This window comes from Coregonus clupeaformis, chromosome 21 (assembly GCF_020615455.1).
Source record: "Coregonus clupeaformis isolate EN_2021a chromosome 21, ASM2061545v1, whole genome shotgun sequence".
NCBI classification, from domain to species: domain Eukaryota; kingdom Metazoa; phylum Chordata; class Actinopteri; order Salmoniformes; family Salmonidae; genus Coregonus; species Coregonus clupeaformis.
The window spans coordinates 43,602,062-43,619,505 of NC_059212.1; the positions used below are offsets into that span (position 1 = coordinate 43,602,062).

Sequence of the window (17,444 nt, forward strand, 5' to 3'; positions counted from 1 at the left end):
GGGCCTTGTGATCTAACCAGGACACTGTCCCTAGGGTCATGTGATCTAACCAGGACACCCACCGTCCCTAGGGCCATGTGATCTAACCAGGACACTGTCCCTAGGGTCATGTGATCTAACCAGGACACCCACCATCCCTAGGGCCATGTGATCTAACCAGGACACCCACCGTCCTTAGGGCCATGTGATCTAACCAGGACACTGTCCCTAGGGCCATGTGATCTAACCAGGACACCCACCATCCCTAGGGCCATGTGATCTAACCAGGACACTGTCCATAGGGCCATGTGATCTAACCAGGACACCCACCGTCCCTAGGGTCATGTGATCTAACCAGGACACTGTCCCTAGGGCCATTTGATATAACCAGGACACCCACCGTCCCTAGGGTCATGTGATCTAACCAGGACACCCACCGTCCCTAGGGCCATGTGATCTAACCAGGACACTGTCCCTAGGGTCATGTGATCTAACCAGGACACTGTCCCTAGGGCCACGTGATCTAACCAGGATACCCACTGTCCCTAGGGTCATGTGATCTAACCAGCCCACCGTCCCTAGGGCCATGTGATCTAACCAGCCCACTGTCCCTAGGGCCATGTGATCTAACCAGCCCACCGTCCCTAGGGCCATGTGATCTAACCAGCCCACTGTCCCTAGGGCCATGTGATCTAACCAGCCCACTGTCCCTAGGGCCATGTGATCTAACCAGCCCACCGTCCCTAGGGCCATGTGATCTAACCAGCCCACCGTCCCTAGGGCCATGTGATCTAACCAGCCCACTGTCCCTAGGACCAGAAGTTTGTCCTAGTCAGTTTATATGATCACGATATACTCCTCCTGTCCCTGATTAGAATTATGTCACTGTAGTCTATGAGGTACAGTGTACCATACTGTACATTCCTTACTGTATATGATGTGTCCATAATAGGATAGTCTTACTTTCTTGTCTTACAGCTTTCAGTTCAACTTCACCCACAACTGTTCTTCAGGGGTTCACAGGCATCTATGAGAGACATGGAATACGAGGATACTACAATGGGATGGGGGCCAGTTTCGTCCGGGCGATTCCATGTGCTCTGTTGAACTACACCTTGATGAAGAAACTCGACACAATGCTTTCCTGATTCAGAGTGATAGTCAATTATCATTTTTTTGTATGTTTTTGTGAATGATTTGATGTAATACTCTGTACACAACAACAACCTTAAAACTTGCTGCCTTTGTCAATAAACTGTCCCAAAATACTTCAAATCGCAATGAACTACCAAATAGTTATGTGCAAGGACATTGCACAGATCATACATAAACATACTAAAAAAAGGCTTGTTGTTGGAGGACTGATTGGGGACCAATCTCCAGCCTGACCAAACCTTTGTTGACCCCTATAGTCATTAAATCAGTGTGAAGTATCTATGGCCTCCTCCCTTGTCTTTCTTTCACACCTTTGTGTGCAAAAACAAAAGTTTTAGACTCTAAATTACAGTGCAGTGTGTGCCCACAAAGAAGGTGTCTTCTGTGCATATTATAATGTATATCACAAAAATACAGCACTTCCTACAGTAACCTCCAAACGAGCTTCAATGCCATACAACACTCCTTCCATGGCCTCCAACTGCTCTTAAACACTAGTAAAACTAAATGCATGCTCTTCAACCGAACGCTGCTGGCACCCGCCCACCCGACTAGAATCACTACTCTCGACGGGTCTGACCTAGAGTATGTGGACAACTACAAATACCTAGGTGTCTGGTTAGACTGTAAACTCTCCTTCCAGACTCACATTAAGCATCTCCAATCCAAAGTTAAATCTAGAATCAGCTTCCTATTTCGCAAACAAAGCCTCCTTCACTCATGCTGCCAAACATGCCCTCGTAAAACTGACTAGCCTACCGATCCTTGACTTCGGCGATGTCATTTACAAAATAGCTTCCAACACTCTACTCAGCAAATTGGATGTAGTCTATCACAGTGCCATCTGTTTTGTCACCAAAGCCCCATATACTACCCACCACTGTGACCTGTACGCTCTTGTTGGCTGGTCCTCACTACATATTCGTCACCAAACCCACTGGCTCCAGGTCATCTATAAATCACTGCTAGGCAAATCCCTGCCTTATCTTAGCTCATTGGTCACCATAGCAACACCCACCCGTAGTATGCTTTCCAGCAGGTATATCTCACTGGTCATTCCCAAAGCCAACACCTCCTTTGGCCGCCATTCCTTCCAGTTCTCTGCTGCCAATGACTGGAACGAACTGCAAAAATGTCTAAAGCTGGAGACACTTATCTCCCTCACTAACTTTAAGCATTGCTAAATGGCATATTATTATTATTATTATTATTATAAGCATCAGTTGTCAGAGCAGCTTACCGATCACTGCACCTGTACACAGCCCATCTGTAATTAGCCCATCCAACCACCTCATCCCCATATTGTTATTTACATTGTTATTTATTTTGCTCATTTGCACCCCATCATCTTCCGCACATCTATCTGTGGTCCTCTGTAGCTCAGCTGGTAGAGCACGGCGCTTGTAACGCCAAGGTAGTGAGTTCGATCCCCGGGACCACCCATACACATAAAAATGTATGCACGCATGACTGTAAGTTGCTTTTGATAAAAGCGTCTGCTAAATGGCATATTATTATTATCACTCCAGTGTTAACCCTCCTGTTATGTTGTGGGTCAATTTGACCCGTTTCCACTTTTGCGTTGTCTAAAATACTAGTTAACCACTCTTTTTCGCCATGAAATTACATGACTTTTCCTCATTTAGGGTCATGAACCTAACTGCAAAATGTGGACACACTGATGTGTTGTGGAATGTCTGTGTACATTTTGTATACAAACATGATGTTGTGGGTCATTTTGACCCGGAGGCTTTCATGTGTATATATATTTGCACAGGTGCAAAACAAAAAAGTGTCTTTGATTTATTTTGTTTTGACTGGTCCTGGTTGCACTTTTAGAATTGTGTTTGGGTTAAAAGGGCTTTCCCAAGCTTCTCCTCAGTGTGAGAGCAGCAGGTCCCTGACACAGACACTCAAAAATGAGCTCCAAAAGATTTTCAATCAATGAAGTCTTATCACAAATTCTGGACTGTGACAGTGAAAAAGAAGAAGAGGTTTCAGAGACAGAGGATATTTCAGAGATAGAGGACAATGCTGTTGATGATCCAGATTTTGTCTTCATTGAAGAGGATTCAGAGGAGGAGTCTGCCGTACCATCCCTTACATCAGATGAGAGACAGAGCATGCAACAAGCATCATCAAGAGAAGAGAAGACATGGAAGTCTAAAGATGGTCATATTGAATGGTCACCGTCACCACAACGAGGTCAAGGTAGACTCTCAGCTTCCAATGTAATAAAAATGGTTCCAGGACCTACACGATTTGCTGTCACTCGAGTCCATGACATACAATCAGCTTTTGAGCTCTTTTTTACCCCAAGCAATAGAGAAGATTGTTCTGGACATGACCAACTTGGAGGGGAGCCGTGTGTTTCAAGAGAACTGGAAGCCACTGGATCGGATTGACTTGCATGCATACATTGGATTGCTCATATTAGCTGGAGTCTACCGGTCAAACGGAGAAGCAACGGCCAGCCTGTGGAATGAAGAGAATGGAAGGCCAATATTTCGGGCAACAATGTCTCTACAAGAATTCCACATAATTTCTCGGGTGATTCGCTTGATAACCGTGATACCAGACCGGTCGACGTGAAAGAGACAAACTAGCTGCAATCAGAGATGTATGGGATAAATGGGTGGAAATTCTACCGTTACTGTACAATCCCAGTCCTCATGTTACAGTTGATGAACGCCTTGTTCCATTCAGAGGACGTTGTCCCTTCAGACAGTATATGCCAAACAAGCCTGCAAAATGTGGCATCAAAATATGGGCAGCATGTGATGCCACATCAAGCTATGCATGGAATATGCAAGTTTACACTGGGAAGCCACCCGGCGGAGTGCCTGAGAAAAACCAGGGGATGCGGGTGGTGCTGGACATGAGTGAAGGGCTGCAAGGTCATAACATCACGTGTGACAACTTCTTCACATCCTACCGCCTTGGTGTTGAACTACAGAAGAGAAAGCTGACCATGGTTGGAACAATCAGAAAAAACAAACCTGAACTTCCCAGTGAGCTTCTGAAAATGCAGGGCAGAACTGTGCATTCCTCTAAATTTGCTTTCTCTGAAAATGCAACTGTTGTTTCATACTGCCCAAAGAAGAACAAGAATGTTCTTGTAATGAGCACAATGCACAAAGATGCATCGCTGAGTGCAAGAGAGGACATCAAGCCACAAATAATACTGGACTACAATTCCACCAAAGGAGGAGTTGACAATTTGGATAAAGTCACAGCAACATATAGTTGTCAGCGCATGACTGCCCGCTGGCCTTTGGTGATTTTCTACAACATTGTGGATGTGTCTGCTTACAATGCCTATGTCCTGTGGACTGAAATCAACCAGCAATGGAATGGTGGCAAATTGTACCGACGCCGGCTTTTCCTAGAGGAGCTCGGCAAAGCTCTCATCACTCCCAAGATCCAGAGGAGAGTCCGGCCTCCTCGGTCGACAGCAGCTGCATCTGCCGTCCAGAAAATTCAAGCTGGACCATCAACACATGCCTCCAATCAACCAGAAATGGATCCAGTGGATACAGGCAGTGGCAAGAAACGGAAAAGATGCCAGCTCTGCCCCCTCGACAAGACAGTAAAACAAGCACCACTTGTGTAGAATGCAATAAATACATCTGCAGAAAGCACACACACACATTGTGTTCAACATGTAGAGAGAAAGACTGAAGGGATAATATGGACCAATAGGGGGAAAAAACCTACTTGGGGAAACTGAAAAATCTTGTTTGTGAGAAAGGAAATATGTTTAACAAATAGTTCTTAAATATTGTTTAAAAAAAATAAAAAGTATTGTATTTCTTCTTTCTGAAATGTCTGATAAGACAAAATAAAGTTGTTTCTGTTTTTACTTAATTCTTTGACTGTCTTGAGTGTGTTTAAACTGTGCGGGTCAATTTGACCCGTAACATAATGGATGTCATTTTTTTCCAGCAAAGCACAAGGGTTAATACTAAATTATAATTGTAATTATTTGCACTATGGCCTATTTATTGCCTTACCACCATAACTTACTACATTTGCACACACTGTATATATATTTTCTATTGTGTTATTGACTGTACGTTTTGTTTACCACATATGTGTTGTTGTTGTTTTTACCGCACTGCTTTGCTTTATCTTGGCCAGGTCGCAGTTGTAAATGAGAACTTGTTCTCAACTGGCTTACCTGGTTAAATAAAGGTGAAATAAAAAATTAATAAATGTAAATTAGGCAAATATACTTATTTGGTTGTCATACTAAATATGGAAGCTACTAAAACATGTATACATTGTAACCAGATTTGTAACCTTACGTTGCAGGCGTAAAACAACGATTTTAAAGGCTTGCGAGCATTGTGACGGTAGTAAAAGAGGAACCATTGGATGGTACAACCCAAACCCCGCCTTTGTCCTTGATCGACGTTTCACACAGCCATTTGCCTATATCTGCTTGGACTCGCGAGATTTGTGTGGCCTTTTCTGCTGCGTCACAGCGCCATAACGTTTTTTCATTGAGAGCGGCCATCTTCTCTCTCCAGGCTTGAGAAGAGAAGTGTTGCAACAGATATGGCTGACTACTCGAACGTGGCTCCGCCGTCGGGAAATGGCGCCGGAATGAACGACGCGTTTAAAGACGCACTTCAGCGAGCTAGACAGGTAAGACAAATAATATAAAGTAGCTAAAGGCGTCGAAATTGATAGTCGACAAGGAACTAAATCTAGCCCAAACCTCCCAGCTCGCGAAGTTGTCAATTTGCGGCCTTCGAGTTGGCTGTCCAACAAAGGAATGTAGCTAGCTAGTCAGCTAATTAGCCAGGTATTGCTAGCTATTTTAGTTATCTGGTTCAACGTGTTTCGGTCGACGGTGAATTAATAAAGTACAGTTTTTCGGTCGTCGGTGAATTGATAAAGTACAGTTTGATTAAGTTAATTGTGGTTTCAGTAAGTAGCTAATAAAACGATAATCATGGTAGCGTAACGTTAGCTACGTTAACCATATGTGGCCTTTTCGAAGTCCCCATCGCGCAGAAATACTACTGTTGCATTGATTCTGTGGAGTTAGGTAATGGCAGTTTAAGGCAAGATTGCCGAACGATGGTTGTTGCAACTATTTTACATTTCAATTATCAACTTTATCTGTGGAATCTTGATCGGCAGTGCCACCTAGTAGGCAATTTCTAGGAATCTTAATCAGAGCGCAGATATTGGTCATGTGATTAGTTTACTCATCCAATTTTTTTTGGAAAATCACCTCCAATGTCGGCCATTCACGTCTTATGTTGCTTCACTACAATATTTTATGATACCTTTAATACGTACTGTGTTCAATTTGTCCTGCTTAATTGACGAATATCCACTGTGGTGCGCATACTAATCGAAAGCCATGTTAAGTCAATGGGACAAAGTCTAATTCGCTAGCTATGTAGATTTTACATTTCGTTTTTTGTTTTGAATCGTTTTTTGTATGCCTAACTGGATGAATACCATTTACGCTGCCTATCTTAGACTTGTGAAGTACAAAGTTAGCTAAATCTAGTTATGCTTATGTCTTCATTGACGTGACTGGCAGGCGGTTGAGTGGACGCCCAGGGCAGGGGCAACACCTCTGTTGCTTGTTTGTTAACTGATAAATTCCAGTAGCCTACAACCGGCTCTGTTCAGTCTTATGTAGCAACATTTGATTTTTTAAAATTAGATTGGATAAAAGTAGAAACTCAGAACTAGAAATGGCCTGTGAATGTTTTGGTACACCTGATGGAGAGCTCTTTTTCTACACTCATTCAGCATGTTCAAGCCCTCTTACGCTTTAGCCCCACCCAGCTCTTTAAGGAGTCACATGTGAGGCCATGTACTAAACGACCAAAGATTTCAAGACTAATCGCTGGTTTATACTACGGGTGTGATCATGAATTCAATCTGGAATGCAAGTGTGCGCTCTGGGCGTTCGTAAACTCAGCGTTGTCTAAATGCCAGTTCTTAAATTCAGAGCGTTTTTTGATCCAAGCGTTCTGACCTAACAGCAGTCAAGTACCCAAGCTAATGGGTGTTGAGCTTTCATAAATTCGTCAGTTATTCTGCGCTCTGGCACACTCAGACAAGTGCTCTGAAATCAGAGTAGATAGCCAAAGCGAATTTACCAGCTATGTCTATCTATAGTTGTCGCAGTGACATCATGAACATTCTATTGAAATGGTTAACGGTACTTGCATAGTGGAGTCTTTTTGTTTAGACATGTAGCTAGCTAGCTAAATAATCAGACATAATCCCAACTCATAACGTTACTACCCTGCATGAATCTGCAGGTGGCTAACCAACCAGGTTCAATGTTAGCTAGATAGCTAACATTAGGCGATAACTAGCAATGCAAATGGCTCAGGGATACAAATTATATTACTACACAGATCATACACGTAATGTGAGCGAGCCAGCTGACGTTAGCTAGCTAACAGTACGCTTTAACTTGAAATGAAAATGGCTTTTTGACAATTAGAAACGTGTAATATCAAATGTAGCTAGCTAGACTCTTACCCATGGGCTCCCGAGTGGCGCAGTGGTCTAAGGCACTGCATCTCAGTGCTTGAGGCGTCACTACAGACCCCCTGGTTCAATGCCAGGCTGTATCGCAACCGGCCGTGATTGGGAGTCCCACAATGCGGCGCACAATTGGCACAGCGTCGTCCGGGTTTGGCCGGTGTAGGCCGTCATTGTAAATAATAATTTGTTCTTAACTGACTTGCCTAGTTAAATAAAGGTAAAATAAAAAATACATGGATGGACGCTTCTCTCTCTCTGTCACGGATGCCATGGTTGCCCTTAGTTTGAAGATGTAATCCGAGACAGGTGTTTTATACAACAGCCTTCTGTGTGTTCTCTTTTAGACTCCGTCTGCATATTTACAATCAAACGGCAGAATTTTCTCCATCTCCTTAGCTATCATACTCTAATTCCACCGTGCATTCCACTGATTTCAAAACTCGGTCCTCCAGAAAGTGGAGAGCAGCACTTTTGCAGTTCTACTACGTGACATCTTTCAAACAAAGGACTACCTACACATACTGACCAGCTCATGTTATAGACAGAAGCATGCTACATGGCAGACCAATCCAAACTCATCTCTCGGCAAGTCCAGCCCACCCATTATCTCAGCCAATCATGGCTAGCGGGAAGGTTCGTGTCTTTTTCTGTGGCTAAACCAACTAGGCTCGTAATTTAACAATTTTATTTGTATTTACAGATGCCATACAAGTTTGTTATTAAGGTATCCGAAAGTGTACATGTTCCCGAAGGCATTTCTGCCCCCCCCCCCAAAAAAAGGATTCACGTGTGAGGCCATGTACTAAACGACCAAAGATTTCAAGACTAAAGGCTGGTTTATACTACGAGTGGGCTCGCATTTTGATAAATAAAAAGTTTGCGTTCAAATGGCTCGCCTGTGAAGTAGTGACACATGCCTAGTCTGCTGAAATGAGTCACATGTGGCAGTAAACGGGCAACAACCAAGCTATAGGTGGTGAGTAAGTAAATGGAGAAATCGAGATTTAAGTTGATGTATACGAAATCTATTATTCATGTCCGTGTTGCTCATTGCTCCAGTGTCTCGTACCCCACTCCATTGCTAGCTAAATGTAGGTATATATGTGCATGTAACTAGGAATAAAGTGCCGGATAATGAACAGTAGCAGCAGCCTATGTGACGAGTCAAAGTTTGTGCACATTACCTTGGATGCATCCTCCACGTGTTAATTTATCTCACTCGTTTACAATAGGAAAAGTGAATGTCATGATCTATCTAGTGGACGAACTGAATCAGACGGGGACAGGGCTCTGACATGCGACTACGGGGGGGGGCGAGGAATCTCCCAGATAATTGTTGTAATGATAAGGTGGCGACATACCGTTTTTTTGCAAGTGCCTTAGAGGAACAAGTGAGTGCAGATACGTTAGTGTCATGGTCGCACAATTACAGCAGCGAAAACGCCCAACCTGGTCAAACGATATGACCCATATTTCCAGCGCAACATTTTTCTTCCTGAAGTGGATCACCTGGACCACATTTTTTTACATGCATAAACTCCACGTTGTTAACCATTTTTGTTTTACACTTTGTTCAGTCATTTTATTGGCTAGCTAGCTAAAAACCTGGTAACTTTACCAGTATTGTGCAAACATTTAGGGGCACAGGAAGAAAGTAAATAGGATGGCGTCTTCAGGAGAGCTATGAATGAGTGACCGATCTCTTGAATGTTGTCATCACAAACCTGACAGTGTACAATCTCAAAAGGAAACCAGTGCTTTTACAACGTAGAAACCTCATAATAAAAAATTCAATGACAGGTATTCGTATCAACATTTAGCTTTTATGATGAAGTAATTGATTGATTAATTTTTTATTTAGAAATGTGTGAACTGTGTTAGTTATAATGTAAATCCTCTAACAGAGGGGGGGGCTAGAAACTGCTGAGACAAACATTCCAGGAGGAAGGAGACTTAGAAACTATTTCAACATTCTATACTGTGGAAATATACAGACCGCCTGAAGATGGGTGGAGCAAAGCTCCTTTGTGTGATGTCATATATATATAAAAGCTGTATATGTGTTTTGGGGGCAGAGCTCTCCGTGATTAAACAATACAGATAATTCTTGCTGGTTGTGGACCTTTGTTTAATTCATGACTAAAACCAGAACCGTACAAATTTGCACATGTTTAGAGCGACACCATTGGGTAAAAGATCGACACCATTGGGTAAAAGATCTGAGTACCCCCCATTTTAAAATAATTTTGGAACAGTAATTGGTGACATTTTATATCAAACCTAGACTTTCAAATATCCCCCCCCCCCCGGCCTGCTGAATCTCGGGCATTAAGAGTGACATGGATCTGACACCTTTTATCAGAATCCTGTAGTTCTAACGGTACTAAGCATGTTTGTAGGATATCGTTTTGAAACCGAAAAGTTTATTTGTCACGTCCTCCGCATCCGTTTTGCTGTCGCATGTGTTACAGTGTTCAGAGTTCGTTATAACCAACTTATTGATGTGATTATGGTATAGGTCAGGCCCTACTGGTCGCGTGCATTCGACGCATACATGTGTCGAGCAAAGAGAGGGAGGGTTGAGGGAATAGGGAATGTTTTTTTCTAAACAAATGAAGGATTTCTGTAACAACTTTTCAGTCAGAAATGGCTGTAATTACGTTGCAGCTTCAGCAACACGGACAGCGCAGTACCCACTGTTGGATGTTCTGTGGTGGTCGGACAGCGCAGTACCCACTGTTGGATGTTCTGTGGTGGTCGGACAGCGCAGTACCCACTGTTGGATGTTCTGTGGTGGTCGGACAGCGCAGTACCCACTGTTGGATGTTCTGTGGTGGTCGGACAGCGCAGTACCCACTGTTGGATGTTCTGTGGTGGTCGGACAGCGCAGTACCCACTGTTGGATGTTCTGTGGTGGTCGGACAGCGCAGTACCCACTGTTGGATGTTCTGTGGTGGTCGGACAGCGCAGTACCCACTGTTGGATGTTCTGTGGTGGTCGGACAGCGCAGTACCCACTGTTGGATGTTCTGTGGTGGTCGGACAGCGCAGTACCCACTGTTGGATGTTCTGTGGTGGTCGGACAGCGCATTACCCACTGTTGGATGTTCTGTGGTGGTCGGACAGCGCAGTACCCACTGTTGGATGTTCTGTGGTGGTCGGACAGCGCAGTACCCACTGTTGGATGTTCTGTGGTGGTCGGACAGCGCAGTACCCACTGTTGGATGTTCTGTGGTGGTCGGACAGCGCAGTACCCACTGTTGGATGTTCTGTGGTGGTCGGACAGCGCAGTACCCACTGTTGGATGTTCTGTGGTGGTCGGACAGCGCAGTACCCACTGTTGGATGTTCTGTGGTGGTCGGACAGCGCAGTACCCACTGTTGGATGTTCTGTGGTGGTCGGACAGCGCAGTACCCACTGTTGGATGTTCTGTGGTGGTCGGACAGCGCAGTACCCACTGTTGGATGTTCTGTGGTGGTCGTTGCCGCAGGGAGGAGAGCGGGACAACTGGTGCTAGTCAGTCAGTCACTGTTTTTTTTAAAGTCCAGGCCCAGCACAATCAAATCAATTGCGGTCGGACTCCCTCTAGTAATTTGTGTGTCTTAATTATTTCATCAAACAGTGCGCTTAAAGCATCAGACAAGATCAGTGAATGTAGTTGATTTGATTTAAAACACATAGGATGTCTATATATGGAAGAAAAAAATATGGTCGAAATTCTAAATCAGTCTATTTTTTTTTAGTCGGACAGGCCTAGTCGGTACACAGCAGGGACATCTTTTGTTCTAGCAAGTGAAGAAATGGCCTCCTCTGTAGGTCCTGTGTGGCTCAGTTGGTAGCGCCTGCAACGCCAGGGTTGTGGGTTCGATTCCCACGGTAAAATGACTACGTAAATAAGTACCTATCGGCACTGAGATAGTCGTGTGTCTGTACCGTTAACCTAGCTACACGCTAGCTAACATTACGCCATTGAAAATAGCTAGCTCGCTACGGAAGCTGTGGTGTTGTCGAGGAGCCTAGCTCAAAGCTTAGATTGAGTGGGAACTGAGTGTTTTTGTATTTCAGATCGCCGCCAAGATTGGGGGTGACGGTGTACCCTCGGCGCCCTCAGGTAATGAGTTTGGCTATGGAGGCCAGAAGCGGCCCCTAGAAGATGCCGGTGAGTACTGTAGACCCATTTCATACCTCCGTATCTTCAGTGCGCCATTGTTTGCCTGTACTGTTATAGATTGGACTTGCCTTTCTTATCCCCAAGCCTGGTCTCAGATCTATTTGTGCTTTTGCCTACTTCATTGTCCAGATAAGTTAACAAACAGATCACCGACCATTTCGAATCACACCGTACCTTCTCCGCTATGCAATCCGGTTTCCGAGCTGGTCATGGGTGCACCTCAGCCACGCTCAAGGTCCTAAACGATAATATAACCGCGATCGATAATAGACAGTACTGTGCAGCCGTCTTCATCGACCTGGCCAAGGCTTTCGACTCTGTCAACCACCGCATTCTTATTGGCGGACTAAATAGCCTTGGTTTCTCAAATGACTGCCTCGCCTGGTTCACCAATACATGCATACATTTTTGTGTATGGGTGGTCCCGGGGATCGAACCCACTACCTTGGCGTTACAAGCGCCGTGCTCTACCAGCTGAGCTACAGAGGACCAGGTGTCTGGTTAGACTGTAAACTCTCCTTCCAGACTCACATTAAGCATCTCCAATCAAAAGATAAATCTAGAACCGTCTTCATCGACCTGGCCAAGGCTTTCGACTCTGTCAACCACCGCATTCTTATTGGCGGACTAAATAGCCTTGGTTTCTCAAATGACTGCCTCGCCTGGTTCACCAACTACTTCTCAGATAGAGTTCAATGTGTCAAATCGGAGGGCCTGTTGTCTGGACCTATGGCAGTCTCTATGGGGGTGCCACAGGGTTCAATTCTTGGGCCGACTCTTTTCTCCGTGTATATCAATGATGTCGCTCTTGCTGCTGGTGACTCTCAGATCCACCTCTACGCAGATGACACCATTTTGTATACATCTGGCCCTTCATGGGACACTGTGTTAACAAACCTCCAAACGAGCTTCAATGCCATATAACACTCCTTCAGTAGCCTCCAACTGCTCTTAAACACTAGTAAAACTAAATGCATGCTCTTCAATCGAACGCTGCTGGCACCCGCCCACCCGACTAGAATCACTACTCTCGACGGGTCTGACCTAGAGTATGTGGACAACTACAAATACCTAGGTAATGTAATAATGTAATATAAAACCTTGGCGTTACAAGCGCCGTGCTCTACCAGCTGAGCTACAGAGGACCAGGTGTCTGGTTAGACTGTAAACTCTCCTTCCAGACTCACATTAAGCATCTCCAATCAAAAGATAAATCTAGAATCGGCTTCCTATTTCGCAACAAAGCCTCCTTCACTCATGCTGTCAAACATGCCCTCGTAAAACTGACTATCCTACCGATCCTTGACTTCGGCGATGTCATTTCCAAAATAGCCTCCAACACTCTACTCAACAAATTGGATGTAGTCTATCACAGTGCCATCCGTTTTGTCACCAAAGCCCCATATACTACCCACCACTGTGACCTGTACGCTCTTGTTGGCTGGTCCTTACTACATATTCATCGCCAAACCCACCGGCTCCAGGCCATCTATAAATCACTGCTAGGCAAATCCCCGCCTTATCTTAGCTCATTGGTCGCCATATAGCAACACCCACCCGTAGTCTGCGCTCCAGCAGGTATATCTCACTGGTCATCCCCAAAGCCAACACCTCCTTTGGCCGCCATTCCTTCCAGTTCTCTGTTGCCAATGACTGGAACGAACTGCAAAAATCTCTGAAGCTGGAGACTCTTATCTCCCTCAATAACTTTAAGCATCAGTTGTCAGAGCACCTTACCGATCACTGCACCTGTACACAGCCCATCTGAAATTAGCCCACCCAACTACCTCATCCCCATATTGTTATTTATTTTGCACATTATCTCTATTTGCACATCATCTTTTGCACATCTATCACTCCAGTGTTAATACTAATTGTAATTATTTTGCACTATGGCCTATTTATTGCCTTACCTCCATAACTTACTACATTTGCACACAATGTATATCTATTTTCTGTTGTATTTTTTGACTTTATGTTTTGTTTTACCCCATATGTAACTCTGTGTTGTTGTTTTTATCGCACTGCTTTGCTTTATCTTGGCCAGGTCACAGTTGTAAATGAGAACTTGTTCTCAACTGGCTTACCTGGTTAAATAAAGGTGAAATAAATAAATACAAGCATGCAATTCCAGATATGACTAATCCATATGGAGTTGGCAAGAGAACAGAAATAGATGGGTGCACATGTAAAGTTGTGTATTTTCTGTTTAATTTAGTTGCAAAATGTTAATTGTCTAAATATTGATGCTTTCCCAGATAGCCATGCATTGAGAATTCAGTCTTAGCACCTAGCTATGGTGTAGCTATAGAACTGGATACAACACTACTCTCCAGTGTCAAAACAAAGCATTGATTATCCAATGCAGATCCTAAATGGGAATCTTATCAGTTTTGCCTGTGAAAATGAATGCTTTACTGTAAGTAGACCAAGTCTCTTGAAAAATAGATTATCTCAATGAGACTAATCTGGATAAATAAAAGTTAAATAAAAGCATCTGCCAAATGGCCCTAGGCCTGCGTTGTATGGAGAAACCCGGGTGTTGCTAGTGCATTTTGTTGTGTATCACCTGTTCCATTCTATCTGTTCACTCTACTTAGATGACTGTTGGACCAGTCTAAACAGTAGAACCCATCGGGAAGGAATGAGCTCTCCTTTCTCAGGCACGGTTCCCTTTTGATGAATAACCTTTAGGCACTTAGGCCATCAACAGGCTAAACCACACACTGGTTGTGGCATTATGATATAGATTAGGCATTATGATATAGATTAGGCATTATGATATAGATTAGGCATTATGATATAGATTAGGCATTATGATATAGATTAGGCATTATGATATAGATTAGGCATTATGTATAGTGTGAAATGACATGGATGATCAGTAGTATGATATATAGCCTTGTTAGAAATGATATCTTATCTTACTGTTTTTTGTGTGCTTTCTGTTCAATGCTGTTTAGACATGGCATAACATGCTTGACTTGGTTTAGTAATAAATTCCTTTAGTCAAGATCAAATCCGTTCTACTGTATCACGTCGTGTGTAGTGTCAGATGTGCTCCGTTTTTGAATGAACGGGTCTGTTTAGTTCCATTGTTTGAAAGTGTTTCATTTAGCAGGGGGATTGGATGTCATAATAAACCACTAACCCTTGCTTGTTACTTTTTGATATATTAGTTAGTCCATCTTGTTTTTCTAGAAAATACTATGTCTGTGCCATGTTGCACAGGTACTGATGTAATGTCAAAAGGCAATTTTCTCACTCAAAGTAGGAGCCTTGTATCCCTGCTCTCAGCCCCAGCTCTGGGTAGTCCTGCTCTCAGCCCCAGCTCTGGGTAGTCCTGCTCTCAGCCCCAGCTCTGGGTAGTCCTGCTCTCAGCCCCAGCTCTGGGTAGTCCTGCTCTCAGCCCCAGCTCTGGGGACCCTTGGCAGGCCAGTAACCCTGTCTCCTCTTCTCCTTACAGACCAACCAGAGACCAAGAAGGTGGCACCAAATGACCGTAAGTATCTTTAGCCCGCTGGCTGTTAAAGGAAATGTGTAGGATAGTTCCTCCTGTCTAGAAATAGCCTCTGGTACCTATGGGTTTATGGTTAAGTCCCAAATGGCACCCTATTCCCTTTGTAGTGCACTACTTTTGACCAGGGTCCGTAGGGCTTAGTGCACTACTTTTGACCAATCTAAGGAATAGGGGGCCATTTGGGAAACGGACTATGGTGCACCTGGACAGGGCCCCATATTCATCCTCAGTATAGACTCTCTTTACTTGCCGCAGGGATATCTAATGGATCAAATCTGAGTTTTCTTAATTCGTGGTCCTCTTGTATCTGAATCTCTTTGGTTTCCTCATTGCAGCGTTCTCAGCAGCGATGGGTATGGGAGGGGGTGGTCCTCGATCGTCTTCAGAGGAGTTCAAGGTCCCTGACGGAATGGTTGGATTCAGTAAGTACACACACACACGGTCCTTGAAGGAATGGTTGGTTTCAGTAAGTACACACACACACACACACACAATGTGCAGATGGACTTTGGGGGTTGATTGCCAAATATTTTCTACCCCAGTTATAGGAAGAGGAGGAGAACAGATATCCCGTATGCAGCAGGAGTCGGGGTGCAAAATCCAGATCGCCCCTGGTAAGATTTTCCTGAAGTCCGAACGTACTGATTTGCTCATAATGCCGAGTTCTGCATGCGTATCTCTACTCTGAAATGCCCCAACTCCTCTTCATCTCTCTGGATTGCAGACAGTGGAGGAATGCCTGATAGGTCGGTGACACTGACGGGATCCCCAGACTCAATACAGTACGTGTACTTCTCCTGTCGTCCCTTCTCTGCCCTCTTCGATCTTCTCCCCCTCTATTCGCTGGCCTTCTCTCCCCCCTCTATTCGCTGGCCTTCTCTCCCCCCTCTATTCGCTGGCCTTCTCTCCCCCCTCTATTCGCTGGCCTTCTCTCCCCCCTCTATTCGCTGGCCTTCTCTCCCCCCTCTATTCGCTGGCCTTCTCTCCCCCCTCTATTCGCTGGCCTTCTCTCCCCCCTCTATTCGCTGGCCTTCTCTCCCCCTCTATTCGCTGGCCTTCTCTCCCCCTCTATTCGCTGGCCTTCTCTCCCCCTCTATTCGCTGGCCTTCTCTCCCCCCTCTATTCGCTGGCCTTCTCTCCCCCCTCTATTCGCTGGCCTTCTCTCCCCCTCTATTCGCTGGCCTTCTCTCCCCCTCTATTCGCTGGCCTTCTCTCCCCCCTCTATTCGCTGGCCTTCTCTCCCCCCTCTATTCGCTGGCCTTCTCTCCCCCTCTATTCGCTGGCCTTCTCTCCCCCCTCTATTCGCTGGCCTTCTCTCCCCCCTCTATTCGCTGGCCTTCTCTCCCCCTCTATTCGCTGGCCTTCTCTCCCCCCTCTATTCGCTGGCCTTCTCTCCCCCCTCTATTCGCTGGCCTTCTGTCTTCGCTGCTCTTCTCATCTCTTCCCTCCATTCTCTGTGGTGACACAAAGCCAATACAACATTACATTAGTGGGTACCTCCACTGTCATAGCTCTGGCCCTCGTCAGAGACCATAGCTGACTGTCTTTGTCCCTGATGTGTGTTACCAGAGCTGCCAAGAGGCTACGTATGTGTCTAGTGAGTAGGGGCTTTTTCATAGGCCCACTGTCCGTGGCCTTAGCTAACGGTCCCATGTTCTTGTCCCCAACCAGAGCTGCCAAGAGGCTGCTAACGGAGATCGTTGATAAGGGTCGTCCTACTCCAGCATTCCACCACAACGACGCCGGCGGTCCTGGTATGTCTGTTCAGGAGATGCTGGTCCCTGCCTCCAAGGCTGGCCTGGTCATCGGGAAGGGAGGAGAGACCATCAAACAGCTGCAGGAGAGAGCCGGGGTCAAGATGGTGATGATCCAGGAAGGGCCTCAGAACACGGGCGCAGACAAACCTCTACGCATCTCTGGGGAACCTTTTAAAGTCCAGGTAAATGGAGACTCGTTGAAACGTTGAAGTGAAATTAGTCACTCTGAAAGAAATTGCTAACTACTCATTACTGCAAAGTTTCATGCTTATTTGCCCATGATATTTGCTTGGTGATATTTGCTTGGTGACGTTGAGGACCTGTTTGACTCCCGT

General features: G+C 45.0%; 2 protein-coding genes across 2 annotated transcripts in view; both read left to right on the forward strand.

Moving 5' to 3' along the window:
- slc25a24l (solute carrier family 25 member 24, like) overlaps positions 1-1,414 on the forward strand; it is a 16,194-nt gene extending 14,780 nt beyond the window's left edge. Inside the window, exon 10 of the mRNA XM_045205916.1 lies at positions 958-1,414. Coding sequence (XP_045061851.1) covers positions 958-1,127 — 170 coding nt within the window. The 3' untranslated portion in view covers positions 1,128-1,414. The remainder of the gene's footprint in view (positions 1-957) is intronic.
- A 4,223-nt stretch (positions 1,415-5,637) lies between these two features.
- The window catches only part of LOC121535693 (far upstream element-binding protein 1-like), a 39,488-nt gene continuing 27,681 nt past the window's right edge, over positions 5,638-17,444 (forward strand). The window contains 8 exon segments of the mRNA XM_041842958.2: positions 5,638-5,784; positions 11,727-11,820; positions 14,433-14,495; positions 15,299-15,334; positions 15,688-15,774; positions 15,895-15,966; positions 16,077-16,134; positions 17,024-17,291. Coding sequence (XP_041698892.2) covers positions 5,695-5,784; positions 11,727-11,820; positions 14,433-14,495; positions 15,299-15,334; positions 15,688-15,774; positions 15,895-15,966; positions 16,077-16,134; positions 17,024-17,291 — 768 coding nt within the window. The 5' untranslated portion in view covers positions 5,638-5,694.